This window comes from Excalfactoria chinensis, chromosome 3 (assembly GCF_039878825.1).
Source record: "Excalfactoria chinensis isolate bCotChi1 chromosome 3, bCotChi1.hap2, whole genome shotgun sequence".
NCBI classification, from domain to species: Eukaryota; Metazoa; Chordata; class Aves; order Galliformes; family Phasianidae; genus Excalfactoria; species Excalfactoria chinensis.
This window is the reverse complement of record NC_092827.1, coordinates 77740703-77762632: the sequence shown is the minus strand read 5'-3', so window position 1 is coordinate 77762632 and position 21930 is coordinate 77740703. Positions and strand designations below refer to the sequence as shown.

Below are 21930 nucleotides of genomic sequence, written 5' to 3'. Positions count from 1 at the left end.
TGGCTCTTTGTTTCTAATTCAACTCAAAATCAAGAATCTCTTTCTGAAATGATTTTGCTATGTTCACCTAGCAGAGCAGTTAAACTTGAACTTGCCTGTTCAAGTTACTTCACAGAATCACAGTATGGCCTAGGTTGGATGGGACCTCAAGGATCATGAATCTCCAACCCTCCCACCACAGGCAGGGCCACCAGCCTCCACATTTAATACTAGACCAGGCTGCCCAGGGCCCCATCCAACCTACTTCTCTCACTGAAAGTTTAATTTAACTAACATTGAATTGTTCTTGTATTTCCATTGAATCAAACAAATGCTGGATGCTTACCGAAATCTAAAGATTCTGGATTTTTTCCTTTTGTCAGAAGGAATCCATTCCTTTGCTGTTTACTTATTTCTTTCCTAACCTCTTAATGGATCTCATTTGTCCTGTTCCAGCAAACCACACATCATGTTCAATACCAGACGCAAGCTTCCTTGAAATCTGTAACTTTAGTTTCCTTAGATTTCTAGATAACTCTTCACATTCTATGAAGACTTTTAGCATCAGTTGTTTTAGTATTGATAGTCTTGGATTACAAAATTTATTCCCTATGCTATGGCTATGTGAAACAAGAAAAACATTTACATTTTTTGCAGTGTTTTCTGTCTTGATTGTTTCTCATTTCTGCCAATTTTTTGCAGCATTACATGATGATAAAATATAATCTGAGAATAACATGTCTGATTAATGGTATTTCAAAGCTTTACAAATGTTTGTAACAATTTAACTTGAACAATTTATCTAGGAATTTGCTAGTGAAGCCAAATTTATTTTGCAACTAAACACAAAAATGTTCAGATTTTAAGCAGCTTGAATCTTTCTGAATATATTTTGCCTGTGTTTAAATAGAACATCTGTTCCTTCTACTTTTAAGGTTCAGATGTCTGGAGAACTGAAGCAGATTTGTTTTTAACAGTGTAGAGGTTGCATGCCTTTGGATGTTACATACATTCTCCACTTTTTTTTCAGTGCCACACTTGCAAATCTAGCATTCATGCAACAGTGCTCATCATCCTTCCAGTTTCTCCACTTCAAGGGCTAGATGGAGCTATCAGCTCTTGGGTTCTCAAAGCAAGGGAAACACTGCAAAAACAGTGTGTACATCTCTCAAGCTGCTGCCCCAAGCCTGACCCAGACATATGCTTCACAACAGACAACTCAAAAAGAAAAAGCAAGTCACCCAACTGGGTAAAAACTCCTGCTACTAAGTTCAAGAAAGAACTGAGAAATCTGAAGTAGACAGACTATGCCAAGATCTTCAGGCTTAACACACAGAGTGGGGGATCATTGCCCCCATCCCCCACCACGTCAGAATAGCTTTCCATCAAGTGTGAAGCAGCATTAGCAAAATTTCCCCTTTTCTCATCACTAGAAAAGCACCTAAAACTCAGGTTAAACAGAAGCATCCTGGCTTCTGGGAACAGAATAGAGATGTGGACACCCTAAATGTTAAAGAATCTGAGAAAACTCACCACTGCACAAGAAAATTACATTCATTCATCCCTTTTTGATGCAACAGATCTTACAGTACCATGGAAAAATAACCATAGCTTTGAGACAAAGGATGCAGGTTATCTCCATACAGACCATCCCTCTAATTGAGAAATGTTAATGATTTCTGAGATATGTAAATATGACTTAGAGTTCTACCAAGATGAAAGTCTCATTTGTTTGATTAGTACTCTGTTAACCACTTTCATGGAAGTAACACCTCCAGTCATTACAAAGCTCCTTTAACTTGCAAACAAGCATGTCTGGCTGTAACATCTTGCAGACAGAGTAGTTTAAGGCCCTGTTATATTACTGGACACAGTCATAATTTCCTGTTTTGGGGTTTCACCTCATGGTTTGTTTTAAATATCACCTTCTTGAGGTTCTCAGTTCTCCCCGATTACTTTAAAACCAGTTTTGGTCTATTGCCCCAGATCCTGAAGACCACTTGAAAATGAGATCCTTTGAAGTCAATTCCTTGTCACACCTATAGTGTCTGTTATTTTGGAAGCAAAAGATAGTACTGCGTGTGTGTTTGTTTATTTTTTATATTGGTCTGAATCAATGTCCCTTTTTAAAAGTGGACTTCAACAATTTTGGAGAGTAATTTTCATTGAAATAGAGTGAGAAGCATGATTTCAAATATGAACTACTGCAGATAAAAATAACTTACATCAGCTGACTCACAGTATTTATAAATGTATACAATCTGATTCTGGCAAGTAAAAAGCAAAAAGCTTATGGCAGTGACAAACAATCCAATTAAGTCACAGTGCCTTACATTCGTTGCAGGTTAAGAAGGCAATCATGAATGTCTGTTATGATTCAGTTGATGCGTTGTGATTTATTAAACCACAGTTATATGTCTTGGATAGCTTGGTATCCTGGGGCACAGTCAAAGAGTTGTCTTAGAAAATGGAATTGAAGCCCCTGGATCACTTCATTTTTAATAATCGCCAAATCAATGGCTTTTTTTTTTTTTTTTTTTTTTTTTTTTTAAATATAATACTGAAGCAGAACTTCAATCTAGAGCTCCCAAATGCTGTTAAACCACATCGTAGGTAGTATCATCACACATCCTTTATTGTTCTTGTAGTACATATCCATAATAAAATATGGAGTATTATTAACGTCGGGGGAACAATATCATTTTCAAAGAATGAACCTGGAACAGTATAATACACCGATATTTTAGTGATAAATTTCTTTCTTTTTTCAAGTTCTCTGTCAGAAATATCACATCATCCTCCCGCAGTGAAGTATTGCGGAGCTGGAAAAGCAAGAACTTGCCGATTCTGCCATCTAGTGGAAAAATCTTAAAACTGAGTAATTCCATCTTTCGACTTCGATCTAGAATGGCACCAGATACAGCAGCATTCACAAAAACCTAGAGAGGGAGGGGAGTTGTCCTAAGACATCCCCTGGCAGAAATCTGCTTTCTTCATTGTAGGACTCCTTGATAATCATATCTGCAGATGCAGGAATGTACAACAGCAATTCGCAATATATTTGGCTCTCATCAAGTCACATTCAAAGGACTTACTGAGTTCTATTCAGTCTCCAACTGTTTTCAATAATAATTTTGCCTGACCAAAGAAATAATGAAAAATTTGCTAAAGCCTCGCTTGGATAATTATCAGTTTGGGAACTACATATATTTCTACAAACTGTTCATGAGGCTTGTCAAAGCGCTTTGCAAGCCCTACTCAGAAGGGAAATCCTAAAAGCATGATCTTTATGAGCTTGATCATGCATTCCTGAGTAGCCACATTCTCTACATAAACCTCATCATCACATGGCTTCAAGTGAAAACAGTCTTTCTTCCCATAAACAACAAGTGCTTTATATGTATATATATATATATATGTATATATTTTAATTATTTTTTAATAACTTCTTTTTACTTACTTAGCATGTACTAACATTCCCTCTACAAGGATTACATTCTTGCCTTCATTTCTTCTCCCATTCCAGTTTTTCAGAGACCACAAGAGCCAATTCCAATGAAGATCTGTCTGGGAGAAACAATTCAATCATTTTTAATAATCCAAGTACAAAAATAAGGTAAGAAGCCTACATAGGTTAAAAGGAGAGGAAAATACAAGCCAGTAATATAACACCTAGATAACCCTCTATTGGCATCTTTATAAACAGTTTCTTTAAAATAAAAGAGAGAAAGAGAGAAAAAGAAAGAAGGGAACGGAAGGGAAGGGAACGGAAGGGAAGGGAAGGGAAGAATAGCAGATTTTACTCAGAATTCCTCATCAACATCATAAGCTTTGAACAAGTACTTGCATTATCACTAGGAAGGAGAAGGTTTGGTTTTGGCCTCAGGCTTTTTTCCACAGGAGCTCATGATTCCTCATGACTGCTTCTGCAAGAGAAAGGGACTCTAAAACTATAAATAAAGAGAGGTAAATTGAAAGAAAGAGAGATCTGAGTGTGTAATAATCACAGACTACAAGTTCTGGGTAGAGACTTTTTATTGTTTATGTTTATTGTGATTTTGTCCTCATGACACTGATGTAAAATTTCAGACAAAGTTTCTTGTGATGCCTTGAAATACTTTTGAGTTTCCCTCCTACAAATTATTAGAGTAAAGTAAAATGATGGCAGCAGTCTGAGTTTGTCAGGCTTAGCAAATGTTATATGCAATGTTTTTTTCAAAGGAGGTTTTGTGAAAATTAGCCTAGCAGGTTAGCAGAAACTACTATTTTGTGTTGTGTTTTTTGTTGACTTTTCATTTTTTTTCCACGTTTCCATTTCCTTGTCCTTTTCTCCCACTAACACATCGTGCCAAGGTAGCCTTCACCCAGTGGTTGTGCTCAGTACTTCTCGCTATTAAGAGCTTTAGGAAAATATAGTTAAGCTACTGTTTTTCAAGCTGCAGAAGTACGAACAAACTGCAAGTTTTTTCTTTCATCTTCCAAAATAAAACTTATCTAGAACAGCAAATATATACATATTGTGTATTTTTTAAATTATTTTTTATACTATTGCTAATCACATGAAGATCAAGAAAAATAAACTTTTGATGGTATTTTGAGCTATCCTTGTAAGTTACAGATGAAATATTTTATTGAGTTTGCATAGTAATTTCTTTCTTTTTTTTCCCCCATTTTTATTCACTAATTTTGCAAGAGGGGACTTAATTAGTAGCACAAAGACAAGGATGTCAGATTTGTTTTATGGCAGGCACAATTACTTTTTACTGCAACAGATGGTAAAAAACGGCAGAAGTAACAGTAATGACAAAGGTAGAATATGTGAAAATAATTCTTCTCCATTACCACTTGTGCTTCCATATTGTAATTTTTATTACTCTGTTTCTGATTTTTACATTAATGCTTAATCTTTACAGAAGACTAATGACACAGGGACAAATTCTTAGCTGATTAGAATAACTTTCTTATACTCCTACATGATTATATACCACCAGTGTCTACTAAAAAGCAGATGTAAATTAAGGACTTAACTGTGCAGAAACGATATCTCCATCTGGACAGGAGACTCACCAGTACAAAGTAGTTGCCTCTGTCAGCAGATATCGTGAATATCATGTGACTGTTTACTTCTGTGTTCAAATGAAAACTTAATTCCCTTACAGTAGGCAAAAATACTAATGATCTGTTTAAATAAATAGCTGTGGGGTTTTTTTTTGTTTGTTTGTTTGTTTGTTTCCAAAAGCAAACAAGCACGTGGTATGTTCATATCCGTAATTTCTTTTAAAAATCACTATATGAAGTTTTTCCACTTGGTTGTAAGCCTTTGATTGATCTGTAAAATACTTTTAACCTTTTGTGAAAGGTTCTAGAGCTATTTTACCTGTAGTTCCACCAAACTAAAATGTTACTATTAACTATTCTTAGGAGCCTCCATTAAGACATCCTCAGCTTAATTAATCTACTCTGAACATTGCAATTTCTAACAATTGCATTTGAAGGAGAGAGGAGATAAAACAACAGAAAATTTACTTTATTCATTTATTCATCCACAAATATGCTTTCTCATTTCAGGACCTCACCAAGTTCAAGTACATCTATTCCTCTAACTGGAGACAGCCAGACTGATGCTGACATCCTAGCTTTCATTAAAGCAAGACAGAACATTCTGCAAAAGAAAGGTAAATCCTAAAATAAATGAATAAATAAATACAGAGATAAACTTACAGTGACACAAGGACACAAGTGAGAACTGATGCTAGCAAACACTTGAGATTGTGCAAATGATGACATTTCAGCCTACCTCATCAAGTAAACTGGCTGCTGTATCTAACAGAGTACGCCTTTAGCAGGCGTTTCATTATATCAAAGGCTAATAAAATGTTCTATGGGTATTTGTCAACAAATCAGCTACTGAGAGCAATCATAGGTAGGCAATAAAGTTAGTTCATTCTACCAGGTAGATAAGTAAATTTGGCAGGAAGCAGAAAGCACTAAACACACAACAGTGGCACTGCAAAGTCACTCAGGAGTAATTCGTCATGATAAAGAAAAACAATCTGCAAGGTTTTTTCCTTCTTTATTTTCTTCTTCTTCTTTTTCTTTCTTTTTTCTTTTTTTCTTTCTTAATAATAGTTTTTAGTGGCAGCTAGCAATTAGACAGAAAAATGAAAGCAATAATGGTTACTGAAGCAATAACTTTCCATCAGCACTTGAGCGCTGATGACAGCATTATTCAGCAAGCTATCAGCACCTGGCAGATGGTGTTACCACTGTCACAAAGTGGGGTTTTGTTATCATGCTGCTTATCAGAAAACTGTCAGGTAAACACACAGTGGCTGAAAAAAACAGTCCTTTTACATTCATCCAAAGCAAACACTCAACACACTCAGGCAATGGGTTCTATTTTGTCTTTATTTAGAAAAGCTGCTGTCAAGTTTCTTCTGCAAAAGAAATTAAGTTGAATTTATAGGCTGCTCAGTATAAGGAGGTTAGAGATAAGTTTCTTACAACAAACATTTCAGGCCTTTAGAGTGTCCAGATCTGATCAGTTTTAGGTATGGTAATCTATCAAGCACATCTTGTTTTGTGATCATCTGTTTCCCAATCATACCATGTCAGGAACATCTCTCTCAAATGCCTTTTCCATCCTACATGCTTTTCAGCCACAGTCAATTACCTACCATCATACATCAGTTTCAGAAGGGACAAGGCATTATCAACTTCGCCAGTTGTCAGGCTTAAAGTTATGAAAAGTATTCTTGCAAACAGTCAAAACTTTTACAATCCTGCTGAAGTTCAGTTAGACAAGATCACCATCAACAGCCCAAAATAACTGACAATGAACAGAGAAACATTTGCGTAGTGCTTATTCTGATCATTCTGTCAGCACAGGACTGATTTGCACAAGCAGAAATGAGTAAAGAGGCTAGATAACTATGGCCTACATATTGAAAACATGTGGGACTTGATGTGGTATAGATAAGAGACAGCTCAGCAATAAGCTGTGAAAAGGATTTGGAGTTAACCTGGCAGATGAAAGAAAGCTTCACTTCCTTGGTTGCTTACAAGTAGTGGAAAAATCTCCCAGATCTGAAGGATGCAACCTCTGCTAGCAGGAAGCTTTGATGAAAAAAAGTTTGTTTGTTCTGGTTTATCAAGATAAAGAGACCGGGACTGCTAAAGAAATACTTTACCCTTCAGCACAATGGTGGTACGTGAGGGCATTCACGAGATACTTTTCTAAATGGCAGAAAATGGGCTGAAGCAGAACTTCCACTGCTCCAATCTGTGATAGTGAAGTGTGTTTTCATTTTCAAGTATATCATGGCAAAAGAAATGCAGTGAACAGGACTGGGTAGAGCCCCCTAGGTTTCAGAATGCTCACCAATTTTTTTCTCTAATCTTGCATGAAATTCAAGGTACTGAAGGTTTCACATGAACTGTATTTCATCACAAGACTTCTCACTTCAGGGCAAGCAAGTTTCTGAGCCTGTCTCAGTGCATAGTTGCCTCAGCTATTTTTTCCATCCACCACTTCACTCTTCTTTTATTTGTTTTTAAACTAAAAAAGAAGAGAAGCACAGTAACTGCGGTAGTGTTGTGCATCATTGGCTATAAGGATTTTCCAGTAAGAGTTACCTCCATAGCAAATGAGAACCGAAAGGAAGTTTTATGAAGAATAGTTTATAAAGATCAAGTACAGAGAAGTAGAAAGAGTAGAAGAAGAAGAGTGAATACCTCAGGGATAGGAAAAAAAAAAAAAAAAAAAAAAAAAAAAAAAAAAAGGTATTATCAATCTCACACAAAACTTTTTATCAATAAATGTCAAACTTAACTATATGAAACAGGGAGAAGTGACTGCCAAAGCCATTAAGTTGAATCAGAGCTTCATGGGTAATCAGTGTACCAATTCCCAATCCAGTGCTCTTTTGTCTCCTCTCCCCAACTCTCTTCAACTGAGAAGCTCCGTAAGCATTTCTGTGTTAACATGCAAGTGTATGCACTCCTGGCTTGATTATTACATATAAAGTGCCATGCAGGAAACAATGTGAAAATGCAAAATCTGGTATGTCTAAAAAACCTCAACATACTTTCAAACTGTCTCAAAGTCTTTCAAGCTGTTGTATCAGAATCTTAGAAGCAAACTGAAGGCCCTACTTTGCATTAGCTGGAAAAATAAAAATAAAAATAAATATAAATATAAAAATAAAAATAAATAAAAGAGTATAAATGTGTGCTGAAGCCAATAGAATGGAAAAATAAATATCAAAAACAGAAAGCAGAGGAATGCTTGATATCCCTAGTGACAGTAACATGGGTGAAATTAATGAGAGATCCCAGAGAAGATTTGCTCAGTTTTTGTAGGTTGTTACTGTTTGTTTTCTAGGCAGAGATGAATTAAAGCAGATGTATCCATCGGGTATTGCTGAGATTGTCAAAGCCCCATAGCAGCTAAGTTGAAAATCTTTTGCAAAGTACTCTGCAAGCATGAGCTTTTATTGCCTTCTTAAGTCTTAAGGAAAATAAATGAAAATACAGAAAATTAATTCTTTTTCATCTTAAAAGTTTTAAAGTATCTTATTTTTCCTCTATTTTATGTATGTGAAACTATCTTTTAAACTGATGAGATGTTCTAAAACACAGCTTAGTAATTTTTTAATCTCCTTTCAGGCCTGGGAAAGAAATGAAGTTCTTGTGGCAGTCCACTATTTCCTTTTAGAAGCTGTTCAAGTCCTTTCTTCGTTACCTTCCTCTTCTGAGAAGAAACAGCCGCTTCAGATGTTCAGATTTAAGTACAATGATAGAAAAGTGACTTCCATTTGACAGCAAAAATCCATTTCTTCAGGGGATTATATTTGAATATTTCAGTTTCAGCAGCTTGCATTAAAACTAAGCAAAGCTTACACAAATAATCATGATTTTGCCAAATATATTTGTTTATTGGGAATTTATTGTCATTTTTCTAGATGTTAAATTTATTACTGTATTAATGTTCTTCTACATCTTTAATCTGGGGAATACATATTACTAACGATTGAATGTTGTTATTTTTTCCTCCTTTGGTATGTGTATACTGGAAGCTTGCAAAGAAATCAGATGAAATTGGCTAGTTTTATTTGCATGGATTTGCATAAGATGTTATAAATTACATCTATTTTGCATCTAGAGATGGCTGAGAAAAAAATTTCTATGTTAAAAAATGTTACAAAAATAATTTGAGATCTTTTGCTGATTTTGATTGTACCCAATACCTAATAGTTTTAATACCTGATTATTAAAATATGGATATTGTATGGTAATATGAAAATTCATTTTTGTTGGAAATAACCTCCACAATTCAAAATTTCCAGAATTATTTCATTTGAAACACATCATCAGCCACCTCACTGTGCTCACATCCGCTATTTGGTGTCCAGGAATATTCAGCAAAGATTGGTGAATGTCAGAGGGTGCCATTTTTTCTACATGGAGGAATTCAGTGACACACCTTTGTTTCATACACACTTTCACATCAGATGCCATTGTGTCAGGCTGTCCCTCTGCTGCCACCTGTCAATAACATGCAATGGAATATTGGTGGGAAGGCTCAACCTCTGCTGCCATATCGCCAGCATCCGCCTCTAATATCATGGCCAGAATCTCAGTTCAAATGGGAGCTGCAGGGGATTTCCCAGGTACAGAGAAGAAGGGAAATATTCTTCTCAGTCATTTTCTCTGAGCATTATGTCTTGTTCAAAGGCAAACAATCCTGAATAATAAGGAAGGATATCTGTATTCGGGACATTTTAATGGGAAGGGAACTTTATAGAATTGCAGTCCTGGCCATGTGGCTTTCTCATTGTGCATACAGGTGTATATGTTTTCTTTCAGAAGCAGTCTGGCATAGATGACTGTAGCTTTCAGGGTCTTCCTACAAAAAATATGCTAGCCCAGCTAATTTTTTGAGCATGACAATCATTAAAGCTCCTATGAGTGAGCCTCTGGTACTTCTTTAGGTAATGATTAACTTGAGCCCCTTCTCCCCTTTCACAGCTGGGTAAAAAAGGGCAATGCAGAGACTGAAAGCAGCAGGCACGAGTGGTTCCTTTCCTAACTCCATGGACTAAAGGATGTTCAAATGTGGAATCATCTTACAAAGAGTTCAGGACTACCAGGGAAGGCAGTGAAGGGGCTGATCTTTTTAGGGTAAAAAAGAAGGAGAAACTGTTTTGTGACCAGGCTGAATCCAGGATGTTTATGAGTTTCATCACCCTGCTTTCACTGGTAACAGCAATGTTTGTGTGGTACAGACGGCTGCTATTAAATGTTCCATTTATTCAGCTCCATAGTGTTCTTAGTCCTGGAGATTCTGTTGTAACTAGAGACTTTATAATGCTTTCTCGTACAGATGTCTGTTGTTTAGAGTAAGGCTTTACTTGTCAGTACTTTCAGAGTCTCTTTGTGGCTCTACATTCATATCACCCTGGGTAAGTCATTAAGCCACTTTTATTTCAGCTTCCCAACCTGGAAGACATATCTATCATAGAGGGCTTGTGTCCAGCTTCATTTGTTTGACTGAGATCTTTGGATAAAATTGTTTTCATAAGATGAAGATACTGTGATTCACATATTTAAGTCATAAATATTGCCTATTGTGGATAGAGAAAAGATGAGGAAGGATAAAATTTGCCTGTTAGTCTCATTTTTTGTGGGCATGTTACCCAAATTTTCTGTTAAAAGAATCTCCAGCACAGCAGCTGGGAACATAGGTGAATAATTTCTGGGTGCCCAGGATAGTGATATCTTGTGAGTGTAACATAGTAAGTACTGAGCAGAGACGGTGGCAGCAGTATGCCCTTCCTCACAGCACCCAACTGGCAGATCAGCTGGACTCCACTGCTGGTTCTAGGGTATCTCTTCTACCTCCTCCTGGGTGCTATGGTGTTCCAGCTGCTGGAAAAGCAGGCAGAAACCCACTCTCAGGACCAGTTCTACCTGGAGAAGCTCAAGTTCCTGCAGAACTACACATGTTTGGACAGGCAAGCCCTGGAGCAGTTCATACAGGTAAGAGGAGCAGGCTTCCATTATTTTGGCTCAAGCATCTTCAAAAAGTAGATTGTCCTTGTAAGACACTTCAGCCCAAACCTGTGAAAATTCTGCTCTTCCTTTCTACCAGAGATTGTCTATTGCCCATGAATGCATCCACCAGAAGCTGTGTAATTTGTAATTTACAGCAAGTGCTAAAAAGCTCTTAGTTCTTCCTCAGTATGGGTTGTAAATTAATAGCATCTTCAATTACATTTTAATCTATTCCTCAAAACAGGCTGGAGGTGAATTGCAAGTCCTTACTTGGTATTACTATGGACAAATTCTCTCATTCTAGTATTATAAGAATTGGGCAAAAAAGAATAAAAATCCTTGAATTCTCACTTTCTTATGGTTGGAATTTCTCCAGACACAGAGCTCAGTGCCTACATGGTTTGAACTCTTAATATCAGGTCATTAAAATTGGCAGACATACTTAACAGTGCAAGATTACTGAGGATTTCCACCAAGACACATGCTTCAGATCAATAAAAAAACCTAGATTGTATAAATGGGTTTGAGGAAACAGTGAACTCCTGATCAAGGAGGGATCAGAAGGTGTCTGAACTCTGTCTACAAGGATGATCTTTTGACTAAAACTATGATGTATTTCTTATGGAATATTTGGCTTTGTCCAAAAAAGGATTAGAGTTTTTAAGAACTTACGTGCCTGAAAACATGCCTGTTCCTTTCCAGCTACATCAGTTGCTGGTTTTACCTGCCTTTCCCTTCCTTCTGTGGTAATGACAGTAAACAGGAAGACTGAATCTTACTCTAAACCACAGTTGGATACTTTTAGAATTAAAAGGCTTAGTTAAATCTCTGGTACTCTAGAAACCCTAGGGAGGATTCACAGATGTCCGGATTCTCTTTCCTCCAGTGGATCTTCCTTAGCCTTGCCAGACCACTCAGACCGCTCGCACTTTGCTGTGTCCCAGATGAATCAAATACATCTCACTTGTCAGCTATTCCAGACAAAACCAGCTGAGGGCACCAAATTATCATATAAAGTGCACCAAGCCTTAGTGTACTCAGCACTTAACCTTCAAGGTAAACGTGGAGGTGGCCCTCTCACTGTCATTTAAGAAAGTTGTCCAGCTCTTACTAATAGTATGGAATAGAATTCTTTCAAGATTACATCTCTAACTAATGCAGGGGAGCAACCACTTCACTATACATTTTAACTGTATGGTTAAGGAGAACTTACCATCATGACAGAGGTGCCAGCCTAAAAAGTGAGTGATCATGATGTGGTGAGACATTTGGCAAAGTTATGAAGTTTGTGACCTGGACTTCAAAAGTGATATCTAAGAAAAAAAGAGGTTCTTGAAATTCCTGCCGCTGAGCTGATGGCAACCTGTTTCATTCAGATTCTCAGGGAAAACAAAGGAACACATTATTCATTAAGGTAGCTAATAAGATGTTTGGTACACAACCAGGATCTAGATCTCTTTCGCACATAGCAGTTTGACCACCTGTTAAGAACTATCTGGAACAGCTAATCTCCAGACCATGAGAATCTTGATATTGATTAAAAATTACTGGAAACTCATAGCCAAAAAGAGTAATTCATCCCCACTAGTATTTACATGGACAAAACTGAAATAAGCATGCTCCTCAAACCCTTTGCCACTGGTACAAACACACATTTACACATGCCCAAATTTAAATTTGGAATAAGATGACTACACCGGGGAAGGAAAGGAGCTATATGTATTTTTAAGGCATGACTTCACTTTGTATTCCAAGTTTGATGACCCTGGGGACTCACTTCATTCTTCTCCCCTTAACCTTCAAGTAGTTATGGAAGTGTTTCTACTTCAGTGGCCAGTTCTCTGGTGATAAGAGTTCAAATTCCTGGCCAGCTTATTTAAGAGTTTTGCCACATCAGCACAAGACCTCTCAGGTCATTTTACTTAAGCTCTAACCTGTTATCTGCACTATTTACTGCTCTGCTTGCTCAAGATGGAAAGTAATATCTACTTATCTCCTGCACTTTTCTGACATTTTTTCCCGTTGATGTGTAACGTGTGGCTCATCTTTGCTCCCTTGACCTCTTCTGCCTCAGGTCCTCATGGAAGCATGGGAAAAAGGGGTCAACCCAGAACGAAACTCTACGAATCCCAGTAACTGGGACTTCAGCAATTCTTTCTTTTTTGCAGGAACTGTTGTCACTACTATAGGTGAGGTACTCTCTTTCCTTATAAATTGGGGTTTCCTCCAGCTGTCCTGCAAATCCCTGAGAAAAATAAAATGAGTGTACAGAATATACCTACAAGACTGTCTTGACTACCGTGGGTTATGTTTTCTTACATATTTCAGGCGATATCTATTCTTGTGTATCCATCATATCAAACTTGCAGAAATGGCCAAGTGCCTCTTTGGCATATGTGACATGACTGTGTACACACACAGCAAATCCTGAGGTCACTTTTAAGTACTCAGTTGCACTCACTACAGTATCAGACTTACAGAAAATGATGGTGTTTGTTCAGAATGGCATATTCAACCATAAATGTCCTCTTAGCAGTAGTGAATGCACAGGACTCTATCATAAGCTATAGCAATTTGTAGACAGAATTAATTGTGCAAAATCATAGGCCTACGGGTCCTTGAGGCGTAATGGAAGTGAGCTTCCAAGCCCAATAAATGATGGCCTGCAGATTAACTATGAAACCTTGTCTTGTAACCCTTTTTTAATTCTGTTCCAGGCTATGGTAACCGATCCCCCAGCACAGTGGCAGGACAGGTCTTCTGTGTGTTTTATGCCTTATTTGGAGTGCCACTCAACTTGGCCTTCCTTAACCAGTTGGGGAAAGGCCTCAATGCACATTTGATCACACTGGAAAGATGGGTGCAAAAGCCAGGCCATGACCAGGTACAGCATGAATCTATCATTTCTTCCCCTCTAGTAGAAACTATTTTCTCAGAGACATAATGCAGCTGCTAGTTTGGATTTCCTTGAGTGTGTTTACATCTTCTTGAAACACAGCAATTACATTGCCATCTATATCAGAAAATCGATATGCTATATTTATAGCATATCTATTTATAGCTTTATAGTAATTTGCTTTTTCCTGAGAGATTACAGATCTGCATTTTTAAATGCTGATTTTACAAAACTGTTAAGTGAGCATAGCCTCAATTTTGAGCAGGGCCTTTTAAATTCTGTTGACTTTAGCAGAGCATATTCATACACACACATTGCTGAATCAAGCTCTTATTATCTAGCCTATGCTAGTATCTACTCCAGAATCTAGGTCTATATTGTGCAAAAGACAACCTTTTTCTTTTTGGCCTGCTAATCTGGCTTGAATTACCTTCCCTCCTTCCCTGACTGTGACAGTAATTTAGTAATTTAGTACTTCCTTCCTTCCTTCCTTCCTTCCTTCCTTCCTTCCTTCCTTCCTTCCTTCCTTCCTTCCTTCCTTCCTTCCTTCCTTCCTTCCTTCCTTCCTTCCTTCCTTCCTTCCTTCCTTCCTTCCTTCCTTCCTTCCTTCCTTCCTTCCTTCCTTCCTTCCTTCCTTCCTTCCTTCCTTTTTCTTTTTTTTTTTTTTTTTTTTTTTTTTTTTTTTTTTTTTTTATGTAAATAAGCCATCCTTCTCCGTAGTTACAGTTTGTTAGTGAGTCACTGAATTAGTCCAGATGTATTGGAATAAGGGAAACACTGATAATATGAAATATGTGAAGGTTATTTGTAGCAAAGTTAGTGCACGTTTCTGAGTGAAAGGTTCAATATATTGACCCCTTTAGATACTGAGAAGAGAGATTAGATAGGTTAGATATTTTGAAACATTTCAGCTTTGTCTCATGTGTCTTTTTTTCTCTCTCTCATTTTTAAAAATCACTGAATTACTGCATTCTTTACCTACACAAGGAAAGATTTTCTGGTGAATATATACAGATATCATCAAATGCAGTTAATATATATAAGCAAAACATTTCTTAACTGCCTTATCTGTGCCTGTTCCTCAGCTACGTGCAACTCTTTCACCACAAGGGTTTTCATGCTAGTATAGCTGGATCTTTCCTGAGATTTTTAATGCAATTTAGGGATGTGTTTTTTTTTTCTTTTTCAAAACTTCAATTATCACTCAATTTTTGTCAGAACTCCTATGACCAGATGAAGCTTTGGAGCTTTATCTCCTTCTTCACTCTGAAAAGCTACCAGGAAACCATTTCACCTCCTTTTAAACACAATTTAATCGTGCTTTTGGAAATCAGTTATAATCAATTCTTCATTCCTGACTTACTACTCTACCTTGTATGTTGCTACTAGAAAGTTCTTAAAAGCCAGGACAGTACGTAACATTGTGAATTTCAGAGCTTTATGCAATCTTCATTATCTAATTGAGTGCAATTACACTTCTGGAATATTCTAAATGAGATCAGAAATCAACTACAACTTGTTGATAAGTAATTCTCAAAATGCTTATTGCCATGAGTTTGCATCAGACTATGCAGCACTAGTCAGAAGTTCACCAGAGCCACAACTGCGTTCCCTGGTAACCCACAAGTTCCTGATCCTCATTCCTTAGATCAAACCACTGGGCCATTCCCCTGTCCATGACCCATCTGCAGACATTCTGTGTATCTATCTGGTGCAGCCACATATGTTGTAACTTAGCAGGCCTTAACATCTCCCAAAAGACAGACGTTTGTAATGAGAGACACAGATCTACTCTGTGCTGACAGAAAACAGCCCTGTTCTGAATGCCTCTAAATTTAAAATAAAAGCAGGCAAACTGACTTCATTCAAATTTCATCCAAACATATTTTTGGCTGAGCTCTTGCAAGCCACTTTATAAATCTTTGGAAGCAGTCTCAGCAAAGAGAACCCTAATTTGTTCTTGCCAATCTTTGTATCAAGACTGGATCCAAGTGATTACAAGAGCATCTCCATTTAAACTGAAAAAGTAAAGTGAACCTTTCACTCCTATGGTTGCTATAGTAATTTTGAAAATATGACTTGAGTGTACTTCAAAACTCATTCCAAAAAGCTTTAAAACATCTTTCTTTTTTTTCCCCATTTTTGAGATATATATGTTTTTAATTCATGATTGGGTGCAATATCTATATGAAGGATAAACAGCAAGGTCAGTCTGTAGTTCACGGAAGCATTGGTTTATCCTTCTCTTTTTGGACACAGCTCCCAGCAGGAGTAGGTTTGTGCTTTAACAGCAAAACAGACCCTGTAATTTCCACTAGACAGATGCTCACTGCTGTTTAGCTGATATCTTCCCTTTATCTTTCAGGTGGTTCAGAGGCTGGCAGTGGCTGTCTTCCTGACTGCGGGGACCTTGCTTTTTTTAGTGTTCCCACCACTGGTTTTCAGTTATGTAGAAGGCTGGAGCTATGGAGAAGGCTTTTACTTCACCTTCATCACCCTAAGCACCATTGGCTTTGGAGACTATGTAGTAGGTAATAATGAGGATAAACATGGTTAAATTTTACCTTTTTGCCCACATTCTCACCTCACTGGGTGGAGCTCTGTAGATATTAGGTATTCTAGTAAAAGCCCAAGTACAGAGAGCATAGATAAATATTCCCCTACAAGTATTGTATGAGAGAGAGTGCTGATAATAATGAGATAGTACGCTGCTTGGACAATTTTTTTCTTTAGCAGCTAAGCTGAAAGTCACCATATTCATTTGATGTATGACACTGAATATTCATTCAACAGTGACTATACCCAACTTGGTATGAATGTGATCCATAGGTGACAGGTGGAAAATAAGTGAAATCTCTGAAGTCTCTGAGACATCCTCTCCTAACAGTTATTTGTTTCAGCAAATGCCTTCCATTCCCAATACAAAACCTTGTAAAATATGAAACTCTTAGTACCGACAGTGGGAAGAATTTTACAAATAACCCTAGAGAGCTATGAAAATAAATGAACCCTTGGCTGAAACTTAGCAATATAGACATATGAAGTATCTTTCCATGCACTAAATGGATGTCTGTGATGCAGTTCTGCATCAATATCAGCTGCACTGATTGACCATTTTGTGTAAATACCATGCCAGGGATTAAGATTTCCATAAGGGCTTACTTTCAAAGGCTGCACTTTCCAAAAAAAGTATACTCCAATTGATTTTGAATGCTGGCTAATGAAGTATGTCACAATACAAAAAGTAATGAATATATCACTGTGATAGTAAATGATATATTTTTAAATCAGATGAGATCTCGTATGGGTTGCTTGAGTAAAATTTGGCTTATGTGGATTCAGCAGTAGATTTCTAGGATGGTTTTTTCTTTGTCAGCAATTAGAAACACTCAGCTTTGTTCTGTCCTAATTAGCTTGAGATTTTTCTCTTTTTATTGTATAGCCTTAGCTCAAGAGATTTTATGCCAACTGTTCAAAGCTAAACCTGAGATTTGGAGCAAGAGGAAAAATAATAACAACCATGAATTACATAAACTTGTCAAGCTTATATGTTTGTGTGGGGAAGAGGAGGTTGTGACTGTGTATGTTATCTGTCAGACCAAAGCAGTCAAGATTAATTTATGAGGTTTCCTGGATTTTTCAGGTGCAAACCCCAACAAGCACTATATTCCACTCTACAGAAGCCTAACTGCAATTTGGATTGTTTTTGGCTTGGCCTGGCTGGCCTTGGTCTTCAACGTGGGAGCTGATTTAATGGAAAAATTCCTTCAGCTCAAGTGGCACAAGCCTGACTTAAGCTTGGCAGAAGGAGCCCCAACCAAACTGGAAGATGAACCTGAGCAGCCCAGGATCCACATACCTACCTGAGCAAGGTACACAGAGCAGTCTTGAGGGAGCATGTTTCATTAACATCTCACACTAAGCAAGCTCTGTGGATGAAGGATAATACTACATGTTGCAGACAATTTCTGGAGGAACAAACCTTTACACACTGTCAAGGCATTAGCCAATTAAGACCTCCAGAGAAGTAGCATGCATGGTAAAGCAACTGTCCCAGGTTCATTTTGTGCTTCTCACCCAACAAAGACAACTTCCCTCAAAGTAATCAGTTACTATCCTTTCCCTTTTTGTATTGGAATCCTGTCTTATGGTCATTCATATTTAAAAAGTGCAAGGTGAAAGCCTCCCAGCTCCCATGAGAAGTGCTGTCACTAAGAATCACCAGTGGATAAAGTTAGGTTCAGAAGTCCTCTCTCATTTTCAACTAGAAAACAAAGATAACCCCAGAGATAATGATGACAATGACTACCTGTCTAATGGCATCCATTCAGTTAAGATTTGTTTGATATAATCTAAAACTAGAGGCTTTCATATAAATTGATAACATTTATTTTGTTCCTGAGCTAACATGTTTCTCTCTTAAATTGTACAGAACTTTTGTGTGTATCCAGCTCTGGATGAACTGTTACACTTCATTTAGAGCTAAATGACAGGTCAGAGCAGGTCCTTTCCACACTTTCTCAGCCATCTGAAAACAACACATTAAACTAAATCTCAGTGCAAGCAAACTTCCTTATTTCCAGTCAGGTCACAGTCTGGTATTTGCTTGGGCTAGTTCAGTGAAGGCCTATCATGCACTGTCTGATGCTGCCCATTTACCTCTAAAGAAGGCTGATAGGCTCTTGAGTTAAGTCTGATCCACAGTCATTCATGTGGCATTGGCAGAGGAACAGAGAGATTGATTTTATCAATTATCAGAAGCCAAAAGTAACAGCAGCCATCTCCAAAGAGACAGAAAAGCCACAGAAGTTTGCCCAGGCAGCTTATAGCAGGCCTGCCACTGGGATATGAATCTGTAGTCATGCTTCATATTAAGTAGGCTGCGGAAACTTGATTAAGCAATTATGTATTCACTAGATTGTTTGTAATCATCACTAACACCTTACGTGGATATGCTTGTAATCATGTACACGCTGCTATTTGTTCAGTGTGTCTTACTAACAACCAACTAATCCACTTAAAATTCCTTCTAAGTGGAACTTTAATGTAAAGTGATGCAGACTAGCCCCAAGGTAGCCTTTGGCTGGCAGGCTACATTAATATCAGACATCAACATTTCAGTGGATACTTTGATATTTCATTTTAGGGCAGTGTCCATAAAACTTGTAGATACTTGTGTGTAGGTTACAAATCTCTTCTCGCATACTTGCTGTCCTACAGTTTCACTTCTGAGGAGAGTCCAGCAGGCTCTTGCATCCGGCTCAGTGCTTGTTTGCTTTCTTTCTGCCATGCTAATTACTGACTTCTGGTCAGCACAGCTTGGCTGTCAAATCCAAAATGCCAGCATGTAAGAATGCCATCTTATTCAATTCACTTGAAAACTGAGCTTTTACATCTGAGATTTCCTTCACATCTTACCACCGCTTACTTCACAGATTTTATCTCAGTCTCTGCCCTGAACTTCCTCAACAGTTCCCATAAATTTGCACAACAGTTTTCTTTGTAGCCTGGTAGCAGACAGCTCTGCCTTGTTTGGCTTTCTGTACCTTCACAAAAATTCTGAGAAACATACTTTCTCAGCATTCTCTCTTCTTAGACATAATGCTTGTGTAGGCACTTGAAAGCATCATCACCAGCACTATACCCTATACCTCTCTTGTGTCATAAGACACTTCTGGCCCACTTGTATGAAAGACAGAGCTAAATTCTGCTGACCTTCATATCCGGTCAGTTTCTTTCACCTCTCCTTTTCCATGCCACCTTGCTTTATCTAATCACAGGCAGCCATAAAACATGCAGTAGTCTAAAGGTGATGATATAAATTGTTTTATAACATGTTACATGCCATAAAAAGTGATAATGAGGTTTATAAGGGAAACAAAGCATGTGTGGACTACTCACTGGCAAAGAGTTTGTTAAAACCTTTCTTACTTGACATCCAGCAGCAGAGAGTTTATTTTACCTCACCCCCAAATTGTTCCCATACTTTGTACTGGTTTTGCAAAGTAGCAGAACAATGAAACTACCTTCTGAATTTTTTGCCTCTACTGCTTTTAGCAAGGCTGAGAGTAGCTACAGTAGCTCACAAGCTGCCTGCCAGGAGACTTGAAGTTTGAAACTTGAAGCTTGTCTACTCAGCCTTGAAGCCTATGGCAGAAGCAATACCCACATCCCATTGGTGAAATGGAGAAGCAGCACACTGTGCTAAGCAACTATCACAAACAGAGGCACAGATTCAAACCTCCTTTCAGGCTTACACATATCCTTTAACCCCACTCAGCAAGCCCTTCCTCATTCACCAATGCATTGGAACCTTCCAGACAGTATCAAATCATCATCTGCAGATATTTGAGCCACTCTCTACGTAAACTAGAAGGCTAACACAATGCCTCCTGTTTATTTCCATGGAAACTAGTTGACTGAGCAAATTCTCAGTAATAAAATACTATTTTTCAACATAATCACCACCAATAGCTCTGCATTATCGCCAGCAATGAACAAGAACCTGCCATGCTGCATTCATAAACATCTGTGCCAATGGAGGTAACCACTGCTGAAATGCACCACCCACTGCCTCACTACACTCACATCCTCTGTTTGGTCTTCAGAAATGTTCATCAAGCATCAGAAGATGCCAATGGGTGTACAATTGGTGAGGAATTCATTGTACCTTTGCTTCATATGCACTTCCATGTCAGATGCCATTGTGTCAGACTGCACCTCTGCTGCCATCTGTCACACAGCAATAACATGTAATGGGATATTGGTGGGAAGGTTTGACTTTTTCTGCCATATTACCAACATCTGCCTCTGATGTTGTGGACCAACACAAAAAAAATAGGAGGCATTACTTTTGGAGCGAACCCTGCACAATACATTTAGTAATTGCAGAGTGACATTCCTGAGAATACTCATGAAAATTAACCAAACATTTTGTTGAAACATTATGTGATTCTTCCAAGATATATTGTGAACTTTAATCTCTTCTTAGCCCCAAATTCCGTCTAGCAAGTGCACACCTCATGCCCTGGGTTTTCATGCAATCCTATAGGTGCAAACCCTGAGCCTTGCCTGTAATTTGTTTTACATTATTTGAGTGTAAGCATTAGTCAGTTACGTTCTACGTATTAATGTGCTTTATACAAACTGATTTTAACGTGATTGTAATTGTAGTGTAAAAATGCAGCTCTATTTCTGTATCTTGAATGTAAGAAAACTGTATCTCTGCTTTTCAGTTTCTTTACATCTTTCTTTCTCTGGGGTACTATTTGTGGGAATTTTTATTTTATTCTTTTTCAATTTATTCATCATTCAGTAACGAAAACACTGAAAAGGCAGAATTAAGCATCAAGAATTTCAGTTTTTTGTTTGTTTGTTTTTAGGCTGTGTTGATGACATATCCTATGCAGGAATGGGTATATTTCATAGTGTTTTACCAGTGAAACTTTGCCAGTCTTATTCTGACAGCACCTTATGTGTGCAATTTTGAATCTTGTCAGAAAGACCATGAGCTTATGACAGACAGCCCAAAACGCCCCCCAGAAAACATCAGCACATTAGCAGACCTGTCCCAGTGCTGCAATACATTTGAGCACTGCCTGGAATTGCTCAGTCCAGAGAAGAGGAGGCTCAGGAGAAAACCTTATCTCTCTCTACAGCTGCCTGAAAGGAGGTTGTAGTGAGGTGGGGATCAGCTTCTTAGGAAACAGTGACAGGAGAAGAGGCAATGACCTTAAGTTGTGCTGAGGAGGTTCAGACTGGGTATTAAGAAAAACTTATTCTTAGAAAGAGCAGAGATGTGTTGGCACAGGCTGCCCAGGGAGGTGGTGCAGTCACCACCCCTGAAGGAGTTCAAGAACTGTGTGGATGTGGCACTGAGGGACACAGTCAGCAGGCATGGTGGGGTGAGCTGAAGGCTGGGCAAGATGATTTTAGAGGTCTTTTCCAACCAAAACAATTCTGTGTTTTCATGAAACGCTACCATGGCAATAAAATCACGG

At 38.0% G+C, this 21930-nt stretch overlaps 2 protein-coding genes across 2 annotated transcripts in view; both read left to right on the top strand.

Annotated features, from left to right (window-relative positions):
• KIF6 (kinesin family member 6) overlaps nt 1–9272 on the top strand; it is a 117103-nt gene extending 107831 nt beyond the window's left edge. Inside the window, exons 20-22 of the mRNA XM_072333784.1 lie at nt 3506–3595; nt 5548–5654; nt 8647–9272. Coding sequence (XP_072189885.1) covers nt 3506–3595; nt 5548–5654; nt 8647–8663 — 214 coding nt within the window. The 3' untranslated portion in view covers nt 8664–9272. The remainder of the gene's footprint in view (nt 1–3505; nt 3596–5547; nt 5655–8646) is intronic.
• A 1534-nt stretch (nt 9273–10806) lies between these two features.
• Nucleotides 10807–17797, top strand: KCNK16 (potassium two pore domain channel subfamily K member 16). Its single transcript, XM_072333168.1, has 5 exons — nt 10807–11019; nt 13109–13223; nt 13752–13918; nt 16296–16461; nt 17574–17797. The coding sequence occupies exons 1-5, from the start codon at nt 10807–10809 to the stop codon at nt 17795–17797; spliced, it is 885 nt and encodes a 294-aa protein (XP_072189269.1).
• The last annotated feature ends 4133 nt before the right edge of the window (nt 17798–21930 follow it).

Excerpts from the sequence above, each read along its gene's own strand:
- KCNK16 (XM_072333168.1), top strand. The coding sequence starts at position 10,807 with ATGCCCTTCCTCACAGCACCCAACTGGCAGATCAGCTGGACTCCACTG. Across the intron at positions 11,020-13,108 it reads CCCTGGAGCAGTTCATACAG|GTCCTCATGGAAGCATGGGA; the intron begins GTAAGAGGAGCA and ends CTTCTGCCTCAG. Across the intron at positions 16,462-17,573 it reads CTTTGGAGACTATGTAGTAG|GTGCAAACCCCAACAAGCAC; the intron begins GTAATAATGAGG and ends TGGATTTTTCAG.